General features: G+C 38.6%; 1 protein-coding gene across 1 annotated transcript in view; it reads right to left on the bottom strand.

Moving 5' to 3' along the window:
- LOC121863331 (general transcription factor IIH subunit 1-like) overlaps nt 1-15,373 on the bottom strand; it is a 40,740-nt gene that overhangs the window by 12,518 nt on the left and 12,849 nt on the right. Inside the window, exons 5-6 of the mRNA XM_042361955.1 lie at nt 11,131-11,374; nt 10,667-10,817 (exon numbers count right to left, since the gene is read on the bottom strand). Coding sequence (XP_042217889.1) covers nt 10,667-10,817; nt 11,131-11,374 — 395 coding nt within the window. The remainder of the gene's footprint in view (nt 1-10,666; nt 10,818-11,130; nt 11,375-15,373) is intronic.

Below are 15,373 nucleotides of genomic sequence, written 5' to 3' on the forward strand. Positions count from 1 at the left end.
CGTGACTTTTTAGCAACTTTAACCCTTATTTTTGAAACGTTTGGGCTTAATTTATTTTAAAATATCATTACCACAGTGAATTTAAGTGTTTTCTTTACCCATTGACCTGCCATCTTAAAAAAAATTCCGACCATGAACTCGTCCATTTTCTTAGTGCCCAAATCTGCATATTGTGAGAAGGATACCATCTCAAGCTGAGCACAATAGGATCCAACTTCATCCAGTACTTTCAAGAGAAAGATATAACCTTTATTTCCTCAGTAAATATCAATTTATTAAAGAAAACTTGTCACTGTATGTTCTGCATAAAGCACATACTTTTATCCAGCTAAATTCTACGTTCACTCAAAGTGATGTGAAGTCTTAGAACAAGAAAACACAATTCGTTCCTGAAGGTCGTTCGTTAACCGAAAATTTTGTTAACCGAATCCATTGTTTCAATAGGATATTGGGTAATTGGTTCCAGCTCACAGAAAAGTACATACAAAGTAAAAAAAAAATGCAGTAAAGTACACTTACTTTGAGGTGTGTATGTAGAAGGTTCCTGGTTAATGATGATGATGATGGGAATTAGAAGTGGGGGTGGACGAGAAGGGAGAAGAGAAGGAAGTGAGGATGGAGGAGAAATCACCTTTCAGGGGACCCATGCTTGATGCAGTAATTTCACCAATAAAATTTGAAGCTCACAAGGTGTTGTGGTGAATCCTCTCCCTACAACTCCCAACTGAGCTCCGGCCGCGCGCCTGCCAGCCAATCAGCGTACAGCCAGCTACGCCGAGAGACTAGGTCTATGCAGTGGACGAAGGGGTACGATCGCCGACCTAGTCTCGATCTTCAACCTCCAGCTCAGGATCAGAGCGTTTCACACCTTACGCTTAAGCCGCTGTGATTGGCCCTCTCGCTACGCTCACCCCAAATCCTGATCCTCGTAAATTGTATAAATACGGCCATGCCTGGCCAGGGAGACCATTCTACACTCGGCTACTGGCCCAGCAACATCTCTCACAACTCCTCACCACCCAGCTTCCTCAGAAACCTCCTCGCCCTACAGGACCTCTGAGCAAGCTTCTCCTCACCTAAGCACTGCACTGTACAACAATATATATACAGAAAGCGCATTGTGAATTTCCTTCCTCCATCCCATCCTGAGTGTGAACACAAACACTCCATATACCCCACAGTGTAATTCAAGATTATTTTATTTAAAGCAACACTGCACTGCACTATATATTGTCAATATGTTAAATAAATTTCAGAATGACCAATAATTGTACTGTAAAAACGTAAAAATACACTGTGTTCAAGAGACCCACAAGCAAGATGTTTCCTCCACTGAACAGAGATACAAACTGAGGCCTTGGTGGGTGAGTGAAGTGGCTGTTGGGTGTACCAAAAACTAGTTCCCTGTGTTAAAATGACTAAAAAATTTAATATAAAACTTGGAAAATTATTGAATAGAACAACCTTCTTGATATTTACTCCAATTTTAACGAATGTAAGCCCTAGAACCGATTTCTGTATTGGCGGACTAATCTTCCAGCTGGTGAGCAAGCCAAAGCATGTCGAAACATTTTTGTAAGAATTTCGTTAACCTAATTTTTATTCATTAACCGAATTGAATATTCTTATGGAAGGTAATTAGTTAATTGAAATTTCGTTAACCGAGGCGTTCCTTAACCGAGGGACCACTGAATACAGTATACTGTATATATATATATATATATATATATATATATATATATATATATATATATATATATATATATATATATATATATATATATATATATATATATATATATATATATATATATATATATATATATATATATATATATATATATATATATATATACAGTCAACCCTCACTTTACGCGGTTAATTCAACCCACGGCGGCCCGCGTAAAGTGAACAACATAACATATGGGATTAATTGAAATAGAGACCGGGCCGACCCCCAAACTCCACTTTTTCCCGACACAATACGTACGTTTTACTAAAAATAACATCTTAACTTTATGATGGTATTCACCCACACATAATATAGAAAGGAACAGTCAATAAACTGAAGGTTAGGTTAGAAAAAAACAAGGTTGGGGTTAACACTTACGTTAGTAGAAGAGATGGGTCGGCGTACGGGAATGGAGGCTGGTTCCGAGGCAGAGGACAGGTTACTGGCCCTCAGGTGAGTCACCATCACTGTCATCCACACTTGTCAGGGCCTCCCTGACAAATCCCTCAAAGTCATCATCACTGTCTCTACCTCTGTCACTATCACTGGCTTGGGCTGGCTGTGGTGGGTTGCGGGTGAAGAACTCTGTTATGCTTTGCTGACGGCTGGTGTTTATGTTGTCGTGATAAACCTTGATGTAGGGCTCCATAGTCTGCAACAGCTGGGTAGTGAAGATTTCATACCTGTTTGCGTCAGGGTCGTCGGAAAGGAGGAGCTTGGCTTTCTCGATACACTCGATGGCACCCCTAACATTACTATGGGATAAGCGGCGTTCTTCTTGGGATGACGCACCACCTGCCTCTTCACTGACATCATCATCTACCATCTCGTCGGTAGTCACATCAGGATCCCTTATCACCTCCAGGATGTCGTCGTTGGTGGTCTCGGAGAAGCCTGCAGCTGTAACACTCTGCGCAGCTTCTCTGGCAAGGTCCACTGCTACTGCAACAGTCTGAACCTCACCAGTCACAGATTGACTCTGCCTAACGGCCGGAATGCCTTGCAACACATGTCTCCATGCGTGACGAACAGTTGCTACAGACAGCTGATCCCATGCCTCCACCAAGAAGTCCACAGCTTTCTTGATGTTGAATATTCTCCAGAATTGTTTTAAAAGTACTTGTTGCTCTGCCAACTGTTGATCCTCGTCGTCTTCGCTCTTGCTATCGGTGGTGGTGTCACTCAGGTTACGCAACTCTTCCCTGGTGTTGGTGTAGTCGTTCAGGAGCTTGAATTTTTTAGTAGAGAATGCAGCTTTTACATTACAGATTAACTCTTGGTCCATGGGCTGTAATATAGACGTAGTGTTGGGAGGAAGGAAGACCACTTTTATGTTGGGGTGATGATCTAACAGTAGGGGTGAGTGTCCTGGTGCGTTGTCCAGCAGCAACAAAATCTTGAATGGCACATTCTGTTGCTCACAGAATTTCTTCACATCGGGAACAAAACAGTCATCAAACCAGGAGAGGGATAGTGTAGAGAACATCCACGCCTTACGTGCGGTCAGCCAGTGGACATTTAGCTTGGTCATGTCCATGCTCTTGTAGGCGTGCGGCTTGCGTGCTGTGTGGATCACCGATAACTTGAGCTTACAGGTAATAATAAATAATAATAATAAATAATTAACGGTTTATTGAAAGAGCTTGGCAGCCAGAAGGCTGAAAATATACAGTTACATATTTGGGGAATGGGTTACGAATTACAAATAATATACAAGTAACATGGGTGACACAAATAAGACATATAATAACTAGATGGGGAAAAGCTCAAACTACAGTTCATTTCAACATAGTGACAGTGCAAGGAGTAGTGTTTACTGGGAGTGAATACACTGATTTGGTTACAAGTTATTGATAATTTTTACAATGGTTGGGACTGGGCTGTTCTTATAGCGATCAGTTCGTGCTCGTATGGGCTGGATGCGGTTGTGGTGTCGAACAGCAATTCTCGGACTAAGGATCTCAGGTGGTAGTAGGAGCCGGTGTCGGGGATGGTGTAGAAGCTTCTTACCAAATTTGCAGATGAGGTCGTGGTGATGGTCAGTGAGAGTCGAAAGGGTCAGTGTGTTGAGCGCTTCTTGATATGTGGAGTAGGAAGGGGAGAGAATAATCTTGCATGCCCTCTTTTGCACTTTTTCTAGGTGTTTACGTTGTGTGGCATTTAGGGAGGAGGCATTGGTGGTAAACAGGACGGTGATGTGCTCCTGCAACTTCCGGCCCCGAATCTTGCTGGCATTCTTCACAACGAAGGTCTTGGAAGGTAGCTTTTTCCAAAAAAGACCAGATTCGTCCATGTTAAACATCTGGTCGTCGGTGTACTGTCCTTCCTCCATAATCTCACGTAAAAATGGAGGAAATTCCCTAGCCGCAACACGGTCAGCACTAGCTTCTTCACCACCAATGTTGATATTGGTGATCTTGTTCCTCTTCTTAAACCTCTGTAACCACCCAGAGGAAGCATTAAAGGGTTTGGGCTCTGTAATTCCCATCTTTCGTGACACTGCATCATACAGTTCACGTGCGTACTCCTTAACTGAGCACGTGTCCACCGCCATGTTCCGTCGCGCCTGACGCACCAAGTAGCTCACAAGTAATTTTTCCGTCTTGAGAAGCACCTGGTTGTGGAAATACTTGATCATAGAAGCACCTGTAGACTTTGTGATGTTCATGTGCTCCTTTATCTTGGCTGCATCCTTCTTAATTATCCTGATCGTAGACTCGTTAACACCATGCTGGTGCGTGAGCTCAACCTGTCTTGTTCCTTTCTTCAACTCTTGTATGATCTTATACTTAATTTCGTATCTTAAGGAACGTCGTGTCTTCTTTGGCTTAGGGCGCCTGGGTCCAGGTAGGGAAAGGTTTCTCTCTGGGGGCGGTGGTCCGGCGGAAGCCATTTTACAGAACAATGGATGCACGATTACACGGTGTGGCCTGGAGGGATGAAACTGCTGCGGCTAGGTCAAGCGTCATCTTTCCTCCCTCCCTCCCTCCCTCCCTCCCTCCCTCCCGCGGGTGGACACGTCATATTACTTTAAACCAATCACAGCTAGCAGCAGAGGGAGGTAAGGATGCATGGCCCAATTACAGTCCGATATGTCATATGACATCACTGATAACGCAACAAAGACACACACTGCGCAACCTACTCGCGCCGCTTACACAACATGGCGGATGGCGGGAGAGGGCGGGAGGTTTGGATCCAAAAATGGCGCGGCTCGCCAGCTGCTCTCCGAGTAAAGGGGTACACGCACCGCGGAATGTGAGCATTCCGGTTTCGACAGGGTACCGCGTAAACGCAGAATGTGGGACCGCGTAAAGCGAGGGTTGAATATATATATATATATATATATATATATATATATATATATATATATATATATATATATATATATATATATATATATATATATATATATATATATATATATATATATATATATATATATATATATATATATATATATATATATATATATATATATATATGAATAACGCTTATACAGTGACCTCGTTAATCTAACCAACTGTCTAGAAGGTCGTTTCATTAACTGTTCGTTTCCAAACTATTGTTTCAATGGGTTTTAAATTGGTTCCAGCTCAATTTAAAATTTCCTAAATTCAAAAAATGGTAGAAAAGTTCACTTACTTTGAGGTGTGTATGTAGAAGGCTCCTGGATGATGATGACATGATGGGATTTAGGGGGGTGGAGGAGAGGAAGAAGAGAAGGCATTGGGGTGGAAGAGAAGTCACCCCATGGCGCCATTTCACCCATAAAATTTTAGCTCTCTTGGTGTAATTCAAGATTATTTTCTTTAAATCAACACTGCACTGCATTATATATTGTCAATGTAAATTATATTTCAAAATAACCAATAATTTGCTTGGAAACACAGAAAAAAAGTGTTTAGTTGAAGAGAGTCTCAAGCAAGATGTTACCTCCAGTGAAAACAGAGAGAGACTAACGCCTGTTTGCTGTGTTAAGAGGCTGGATGCCGCGCATTAATCTAGTCACTTTACCTTCAATTATGTTCAATAATTGTTAAAATGACTAAAAAATTGAATATTAAACTTTTACAATTATTGAATAGTGTAAACTTCTTGATATTTACTAAAATAGTAAGGAATTTAAGCCCTAGAACCGATTAATGTACTGGCGGACTGATACTAAAGCTGGTTGTCCGGTCAGTGCAAGCGAAAACATGTTGAGGTCGGTTCGTAAGAAATTCGTTAACCGAATTTTTGTTCGTTAACCGAATTGAAGATCCTTATGGAAGGCAGTTCGTTAACCGAAATTTCGTTAACCGAGGCGTTCGTTAAACGAGGGGTCACTGTAATTTCATGCACTAAACCAAGATGAAGGAAATATATGAATTTCAGAGCTCCACAGAAATATAGTGATAATTAAGACATTAACAAGATTATAGCCTATCACCACATGTCAGTGTATAACTGGTACAATAAAACATATAATACTTAATTTAATAATATGACAAAGTATTGATGGTTGCACTCACTAATTATCATGAAATATACATATCAAACTAGTAAAGAAAAAGACGGTAATCGTGTATTTTATCAATTTACAAGTAATTACCTACTTACCAAATGCCACCAATGAGAAGTTTCACAATAATTTCCACAAAGGGTCAGGCGTAATATGTGTTCGTGGATGTGAAGCAACTCTTGTCCTGGTGTCTTCTGCTGATCTGTGGTATCGCATAAGTGCTGATACATGATTTATGAGAATTCTTGAGTGTGTTGGTGTTATTATCAAATTCATGTGACTGAATTCCCTCTCACACTCAGCAGTACTAGTGGGAATAACTTGTGAACAGCTCAGTAATGGCCATAAATCTTGGGGGATGCGGCATCCACCATCCTCCACATAATCTCTGAAGGCATTTATTACAGAGGAAGAAGAAAGCTTACAACTCTTACAGAGAGATGATATTGCAGCTCCTCCATAATTAGGCGGTATTTCAGCATGCCAGTAGTCTTTATCAAGGACACACATTTCATTTAGAAGGGATTTATACATACTTTGAGGTTCAGAAGAATGAGAACCTTTCAAGGATGTTGTCATGAACATACGGTGCTGCAAATTGTTTATGAGATTAGTAAGAAACTGTAGATAATTAATGGAGACAATTTTGTTGTTGCTTACTAAGGTAATTGCTCCAAACTTCCCCTTTTCAACTGCCTCTCGAGCTTCTAGAGTTTTTGTGCCAGGTTCCTCTTTCAGTCCATGCAGTGATCTTAGAGTTTGGCAAGTTTTGGCGCAGCCGCTTGGGCGCTGGCGATTTGGCGATGGACGTTTTGGCGCTAAGGACATTGTTTATTTGGAAAACTGGTTTTTATTCTACATATTTTTAAATTCAAGAGTTGATACACAAAGTAATCTAACCTAACCTAACAGATTTAACTTTTTAGGTATAAAGGTAAATTACAGTTTTTAAATTTTTTAAAGTTTGACCTTTGAATTATGACGAATCAAACGACATTTTATTTCCTAGCGCCAAAATGTATGGCGCCCAATCAGCTGGCAACCAAACGTCCGCGGCCAAATGGCTGTGCCCAATTGCCCCATTCCGGTGAACTTATGCTCCGTTGGATCTGTTTGTCTGCATAAACAATCGTAGTAGTGCGTTTCTGTATACACTCTGATAGTAAACCAAGTTCATGCAACGTGTCATACAATAGAGCCAAGTCCAAAAGAAACTGTTCTGAAGAGAGTTTTTTCAACAGACCTTCATAGGTTTTTCTGTCACTCCCAGATCTTGTTTTATTCTTCATCGCTTTTTCAAAATGAAAACAGTGTTTCACAATTTTACCACAATGCTGAAACTGTTCGAAAAGAGCTAGCTACCCACCCACCTGGTGCTCAGAACACGGCCTATTTTGCAAATTTGTTGTTCTAGTTCAGAGGCACATTCAGAAAGTCCCTTTGAGTTAGAGGTGATCTACTGTAAACAGAGTACAATTTGTCCATAAATGATTGAAAATGATTAACTCCATGAACTTCTGTCACCGAATCACCGACTGCAAGTTCTAATCTGTGATTAAGACAGTGCCAAATTATCACATCAGGGTAATGTTCCTTGAGAATTGTAGCAACACCAGATTTGACACCAAGCATTATGCTCGCCCCATCACTAGCAAATGCTACAAGGTTCTGTTTCAAGTAAGAGTCATCAAAACCATGGTTATTGAGACAGTTCATTAGATGCTTAGCAATAGTTGCAGCTTTTTGATCAGGCAGTTCAATTAGATCTAAAAACATAAAATGGGGATCACCTTCCTTATCACTTTCACATTTCAAATAAACTATTAGGGCAGTCTTGATGCTCAGGCTTGTTGAGTCATCAATGAGAACAGAAATTTTACCAATTATCTGCTTGATATGCCGGCAAATTTTCTTCTTCATATTAATGGCTATGTGCTTAATGATGTCTGTAGCACTAGTGCGAGAATGCAGGTCCAAATCCAATATCAATACCAATTTTGTTTTGAGGTTCCAGTAAGCCAAAGTGATCAGAGTATAGTCTGTCATTCTGAGCTAAATAATATGCAGAACGAAAAATTGAACAAGTTGCCTTTAGATGCGAAGCATTCATGGCGTCACATAATTTTCCAAGAGCATCTTCACTAGCTTTATTTCCAACACTTAGAGCAGCAATGTGAGCTTTTGATAGTTTGTGATCAACAGTTTTTTTTTCTGAGAGACTTCAAGCATGTACTTCGATCGGCTCCATAATAGGATACCTGGCACATTTGCCATTCATATGACAGCCTTTAACCCTTAGAAGTGAAAAGTGTCAGATTGCTTATGTTTGCACATACAGTGGTCCCTCGGTTAACTAAATTTCGGTTAACAGATTACCTTCCATAAGAATATTCAATTCGGTTAACGAATTCCTTATGAATTCCTCTCAACATGTTTTCGCTTGCTCACCAGCTGGAATATTAGTCCGCCAATACAGTAATCGGTTCTAGGGCTTAAATTTTTTCCCATTTGAGTAAATATCAAGAAGGTTGTACTATTCAATAATTTTCCAAGTTTTATATTAAATTTTTTAGTCATTTTTACAATTACTTAACATAACTGAAGTACAGGAAACTAGTTTTTAGCGCGCCAAACAGCCACTCAACTCACCAAACAAGCGTCAGTTTGTATCTCTGGCCACATCTTGCTTGAGACTCTCTTGAACATAAACTATTTTTACATTTTTACAGTACAATTATTGGTCATTCTGAAATTTATTTAACATATTGACAATATTTAGTGCAGTGCAGTGTTGATTTAAAGAAAATAATCTTGAATTACACCTTGTGAGCTTAAAATTTTATGGGTGAAATGACGGCACTTCCTTCTCTTCTCCCTTCTCCTCCACCCCCACTTTTAATTCCCATCATCAGCATCATCAACCAGGAAACTTCTACATACACACCTCAAAGTAAGTGTACTTTACTGCATTTATTTTTACTTTGTATGAAATTTTTGGTGAGCTGGAACCAATTACCCAAAATCCCACTGAAACAATGGTTTCGGTTAACAAAATTTTCGGTTAACGAATGACCTTCTGGAACGAATTGAGTTCGTTAACCAAGGGACCACTGTACTGTACTTTACACCCAAGTTTATCATCCTTGAAGTCTAACCAGGGATAAGTTTCCTTTGTTTTCTTCCACATTTCTTCAGTCCAAACACCTGCACAGGGATACAAGCCTGACTTCGAAGCACCATTACTTTCAGAACTGCATTTGGACCCGGTTAGAAAATTTGCACTAGAAGCAGGTGAAACACAGCTTTTGTCACTTTTACTATTATCAGTCTCTTGTACGTTATTCTTGTTACACTCCTCAGCTCGTTTACGAAAGAAAGAAGTTAATGTTGTTTGCTTAGAAGCGATAGGGTTTAGTGAGGAAAATTAAATTTAGTATTAGCGAGTAATCCACGGACCACCACAAATGTAGCCTTACTAATGCGACTGAGTCAAGGCAGGCTTAGCAGTGTTGCTAAGCAGTTACAAAAATAATGCTAGATTTATCCTTAAATCTGGCAAATAGTACAGAGTCAGAGAATATTTAAAGAATCCCAGTTAAAAACTTAGAAATAAAGCAAATAATTTTTTGCACCTTTAGCCACTTAAATTGTCACCAAGTAATCAAGTATGAAAAATAGAAAGTCCAATGAACTATTGCTAAAGCCACAAATATCGCTGAATATTAGCATCAAAAGTGGCAGGTTGGCAACTTTGCCTCGTACCGTTTCTCTCGCACAAATGTTTGGACAGGAAGTGTACCAGTGAGTGTCGATACTCACAATGTCCTCACACGTCGGGTATTACATGGTTAGACCAATACAAATCCTGTTTAGTCTTTAAATATATAAGAAGTTAAAGAAGCTTGAATCTTCACATAAATTATTATCGTATCAATACGAATAATAAAAAATGTCATATTTTGGAAGTGACAAATGTTATTTCCTCTTAAGCAATAAACAAACAGAGGTGCTGGTGAGCTCCGGCACCCCTGCTGTATACTGTATATCAATGACAAAAGGTATACAATATAATACTTCAGTAATTTTTGCTACCCTACTGTCCTCCCGCTCCTCTCCCAGCTGGATGCCTTCATATCAGAAGGAATATTCCATACTGTATACAGTACCATGACAGCCTGTAGCCCACTTTCTCCCCTCATGCCACAGACCCTATCTACCCTTCAACTTGCCTTAAGTCCTTCCACAGCTTTTCTGATTAGTATGTAAAGAGCCAAAAACTGTACACAAACATTTAACTGGACCATATGTATTTAACACCTTAATCAGACACAAGCAATACCAATTTGAATAAAATTATAGAAGCAGTAAGTTATGATTTAAATGTTGATGACCAGTTAAATAATTTGATAAATACATGGAGGTTACTCTACCTTTTGATCATTAAGGCATGAAAGACGTTACTTCCGGCTTTGACACCGGCAACTCTCAGATCACTTTCTGTAGACATGGGTTTTTCATCGTAGATGTCATTTAAAGCATGTAAAGGATCATTTTGTGTTGAGCTGACATCACGATTCCATTCTGAAATACAAAAGAAATACAGGAAATAAAGAAACATGGTACAGTACATTGAGTGACCAATTTTTTTTGGCTTTACCTTGGTGCACAACAAGAAAGCTACAGAGCAGTCCTGTACAACATAATATGAGACAATTATGAACTATTGTTAATTCTGACCATCCTACTATATTACATATGAAGAGGGCTTGCAAAAATGGATGGGGCAAATCAATAATGTACTAAAACAATAAATAAAGTCAAGATAACATCCAAATAAACTCTCACACTGTTTGAGCCACCACAGAAAAGCAAAACGCAAAGACCCCCAACCTACCTCTGTCATCATGTTTTGAGCATTCTGAGAATACATTTTCAATGCGGCTGGTTGTATGCACGCTGTAATAATGGGACTGGAAAAACAGTGTCCAGAACTCAGATTCGGTCATCCTGTGAGGGACGTACTCGATATGTTTCTTCTTCACTGCCGGATAAGTTTTGAACACGGAGGACATAATCTCTGGAGTCAAGTTGTACTGAACTTTCCCGTTATTGCCATCAGTCTGAGGTTTTATATCTGCCTAAAGAGAAAAAAGAAAAAGTGAGATGCATAAAGATGTAACCATAATTGTTATCACCATGCACAATTGTGCGCGCCGGCCACATGTTAAGTGTGACCGCCTGAGGGGCACACTATTGCCTTCTATTGTAGAGGCAACATCTTGATTCTCATCAGCCAACATCTTCCCGCAGGACATTATATTTGTTCTCGTTGGTCTAACCCAGACCACAAAACGTGAGTGTGATTGTGAACTGTTGAATCCTCTGAGAACTCTAAATAACTTTAATAAGTGTAATTATGTACTGTATATTGATCATATTATTCAAACTGTGTCCTGATGTATCAGCAGTTGTTTTATGTGAAATGTATTCAACAGGTTTTGACCGAATTATACTCATCGCGTCAACGACGAGGGTCTTATTGTCTGCACAGCCACAATTGCTCCTATGAGTGATTACAACAATACTATCAGCATATCCAGTAATCAGAAGCTGTGGCTAGGTCAAACAGGCCCCAGCCTTAACTTAACCTTAAACAGTATATTAGAGGCTTGTTACACTGAAAATTATAAGGACTGGTGCATATTTGACCACTATACTAATAAAACACACAAAAGGAAACTTAGAAACTAATGAAGTTCAGAAGGCATAAGATCAAATTGTATGAATCTATACTCTTTTATGGTCTATGTGATATCCATTATGCAGAATGTACTGAATGGATATGTGGATAATTTAATACTGTTAGCCTGAGACGAAACAGCCTTCTCATTCCATTTATCCAACTTCAGCCAGATAAGCAGTGATGATTCAGGTCGGGAGCTTGAACAAACTGATTATTTCGTCTACGAACCCTCAGTCACATAAATGTCTGCTTCTCCAATCATATCAATTCCCTGCCATCACCTTGAAGCATCAACAGGTTCTATTTCCTTAAGGAACAATTAGGAAGATAAGTGTTCTTTTTACAGTTTAATTATTCTTATATTTACATTTGGGACATCAGCATACACCTCATGTTTTGAGGCGTGGTTTTTTATCCACAGTTTTATTGTCCAACTCTGTAATCCATTTGTTATTTTTAATATAACCCTAATGAACTGTTGATCACTAACAGTACAGTGTAGCTGACTTATAAAATCCCTCACAAGCGTCTTAACTCCCATGTCCACCCACAGTTTGACCTTTCTGTTTTTTTACCTTTAGGAAACTTGACACTTTAACTCTCTCACTCAGTTTGAGGATGCCACTGTTAGTACTGGTAGCAGTACAGTAGAATGTCGATTAAAGCGATTCAATTTAAGATTATTGGTTTAAAGAGACACCCACAATTAAGGACAATGTTTTAATTTAAAGCGAATCTTTCCTATTTTGCTCGAGTCAATCAGGAGCATCAAATTTAAAATTTTGCACCTAATGTTTCTCTAGGCACACTACACTGTCCTAAGGGCAAAGCTGTACTGTACGTACTCAAAATAATGTACTAAATGATTATTAAAATTTTTGTCTAGTGCAAACTACAGCATGTTTATATTCAAATTACCGTATATACTCGTGGGTAGTTCGAGTTTTTAAGACCAAATTTTTAGGCAAAAAATTGGGGGTAGACCTCTACATGGGTAATAGTTTTGTTAGGTTGAGTCCGTGCATGATGGGAAGGGCGAGGAGCAACTTTTAGCTTTAGACATGAAAAATATTTACCATTTACTGCCAGTAAACAATGGAAACGTAAAATATGTACCAATTAGTAATGAAAAGCTATGCAGTACCTTCAGCAGATGAAGCTCACCAACTTACAAAAGGCTAACTTACCTTATAATGTGCTTTCAGTAGTCAATGTTGAAGTTCTTAGCACAGGCTAACTTATCGTATCATATACAGTACTCATTGATCTAAAAAAATACCAGTAATAAAAACCTTTTCGATATTTCACACTTAATATAATACCCGGTAATCCACATCAACCTCATATTGTTTACAACGATGCACGACGCACCACCAGCTGTTGAGAATCACGGTACACGTGTTTTTCAAATCGTTTTCAGTTAAAAAGCTGTTACAACACGTATATTTTACCTTAACTGCGCCTGAATGAATATATTCTCAAAAATAAATAGTAGTTTTGCTGAAATGTGATGTATTTCAATGTAAAATAGGATAAAATACATGACGAAAACAAAAGACTCTACCTAACCTTCCGATGTTCAAGAGAAGTTACTCGTTTTTTTAATATTTTTCGGTTAAAGTACTGTTATATTACAATGGTATTCTATTCATACTGGCTTGATATAATACATTCACGGAAATATAATATTTTTGCTGAAATGACGTACGTATTACAGTGGAAAGTGGGATAAAACCATGACAAAAACATTCGACTTTCGCTTTCTTTCGTTGTTCAAAAGATATTACTGTAATCGCTTTTCGAATGGTTTTCAGTTAAAAAAACTGTTGTATTACAATAATATTCCCTCCTTATTGATTTGAATAAATACTTGAATGGAAATACTGTACAGTGATCCCTCGGTTAACGAGCGCCTCGGTTAACGAGATTTCGGTTAACGATTTACCTTCCATAAGATTCTTAACTTCGGTTAACGAGCAATCCCTCGATTAACGAGTTTCTTATGAGCGCTCCTCAACATGTTTTCGCTTGCATTTGGCGGTCCACCAGCTGTAGTATTAATCCGCCAATACAGTAATCGGTTCTAGGGCTTAAATTCCTTACTATTTTAGTAAATATCAAGAAGTTTGTACTATTCAATAATTTTAAAAGTTTAATATTAAATTTTTTAGTTTAATATTAAATTTTTTAGTCATTTTAACAATTATTGATCATAATTGAAGTACAGTATAGGAAGCTAGTTTTTTGTGTGCCAAACAGCCTGTCAACACACCATACAGGCATCAGACACTCTTCAACATAAATGCTTTTTTTCTGTTTCCAAGCAAATTATTGGCCATTTTGAAATTTATTTTACATATTGACAATATATAATGCAGTGAAGTGTTGATTTAAAGAAAATAATCTTGAATTACACCAAGAGAGCAAAAATTTTATGGGTGAAATGGTGCCATGGGGTGACTTCTCTTCCACCCCAATGCCTTCTCTTCTCCCTTCTCCTCCACCCCCATTCTAATTCCCATCATCATCATCCAGGAGCCTTATACATACACACCTCAAAGTAAGTGTACTTTACTACCTTTTTTGTTGATTTTAGGCAATTTTCGGTGAGCTGGAACCAATTACCCAAAAACCCATTGAAACAATGATTTCAGTTAACGAGTTTTTTGGTTAACGAGCAACCTTCTGAAACTAATTGTGCTCGTTAGCCGAGGGACCACTGTATACAATATTTTTGCTGAAACTACCCGCGTTTCAGTGTAGTGGCGTAATAATGGTAAACAATTTGCCTTCGGCGCTCAGTGTTTCAGGCACGGTGACCCTCAGTTTATAGGACGTAGAGTGTTTTTAGTGAAGGTTTTGCTGTTCCATTACCCTCAAAAACTTGGGTTGACCTATAAACGAGGCATATCATAAATTAATGATTTCTTGGTAAAAAAATCAGGGTCGACCTATAAACGAGGTAGAATTATAGACGAGAATATACGGTAATCACTATCTTATAACAATTCCAGCAATGTAAATTTTATTCTCCCCGGTCACTTCTGTGACATTTTATAAGCAAAAAACATCAACTCAAGCTAAAGGACATAAATAAACAAATAAATACTTCACTAGACCTTCGGTGCCAACTGTCAAACATGTCACTGTCACTTACCCTCCCCCCCCCACCTCTTCCCAGCCAGAGTTTGGTGTTTTAGGCTTAAAGTTTTTATCTTATATAATGTCACAGACTAAAGTTAGGAGAATATAATTTGTATTGCTGGAATCCTTGCAAGACAGCGAATAATTTGAATATAAATGTCATATATTTTGCACAAGAGATAAAAAATTTTGCTGTGTAATAAAATTCTTAAATTATAACTAAAATTTGTATGTCTAATGCAAGCTATAA

Source organism: Homarus americanus, unplaced genomic scaffold (genome assembly GCF_018991925.1).
Source record: "Homarus americanus isolate GMGI-L3 unplaced genomic scaffold, GMGI_Hamer_2.0 scaffold46197, whole genome shotgun sequence".
In the NCBI taxonomy this organism is placed as follows: Eukaryota; Metazoa; Arthropoda; class Malacostraca; order Decapoda; family Nephropidae; genus Homarus; species Homarus americanus.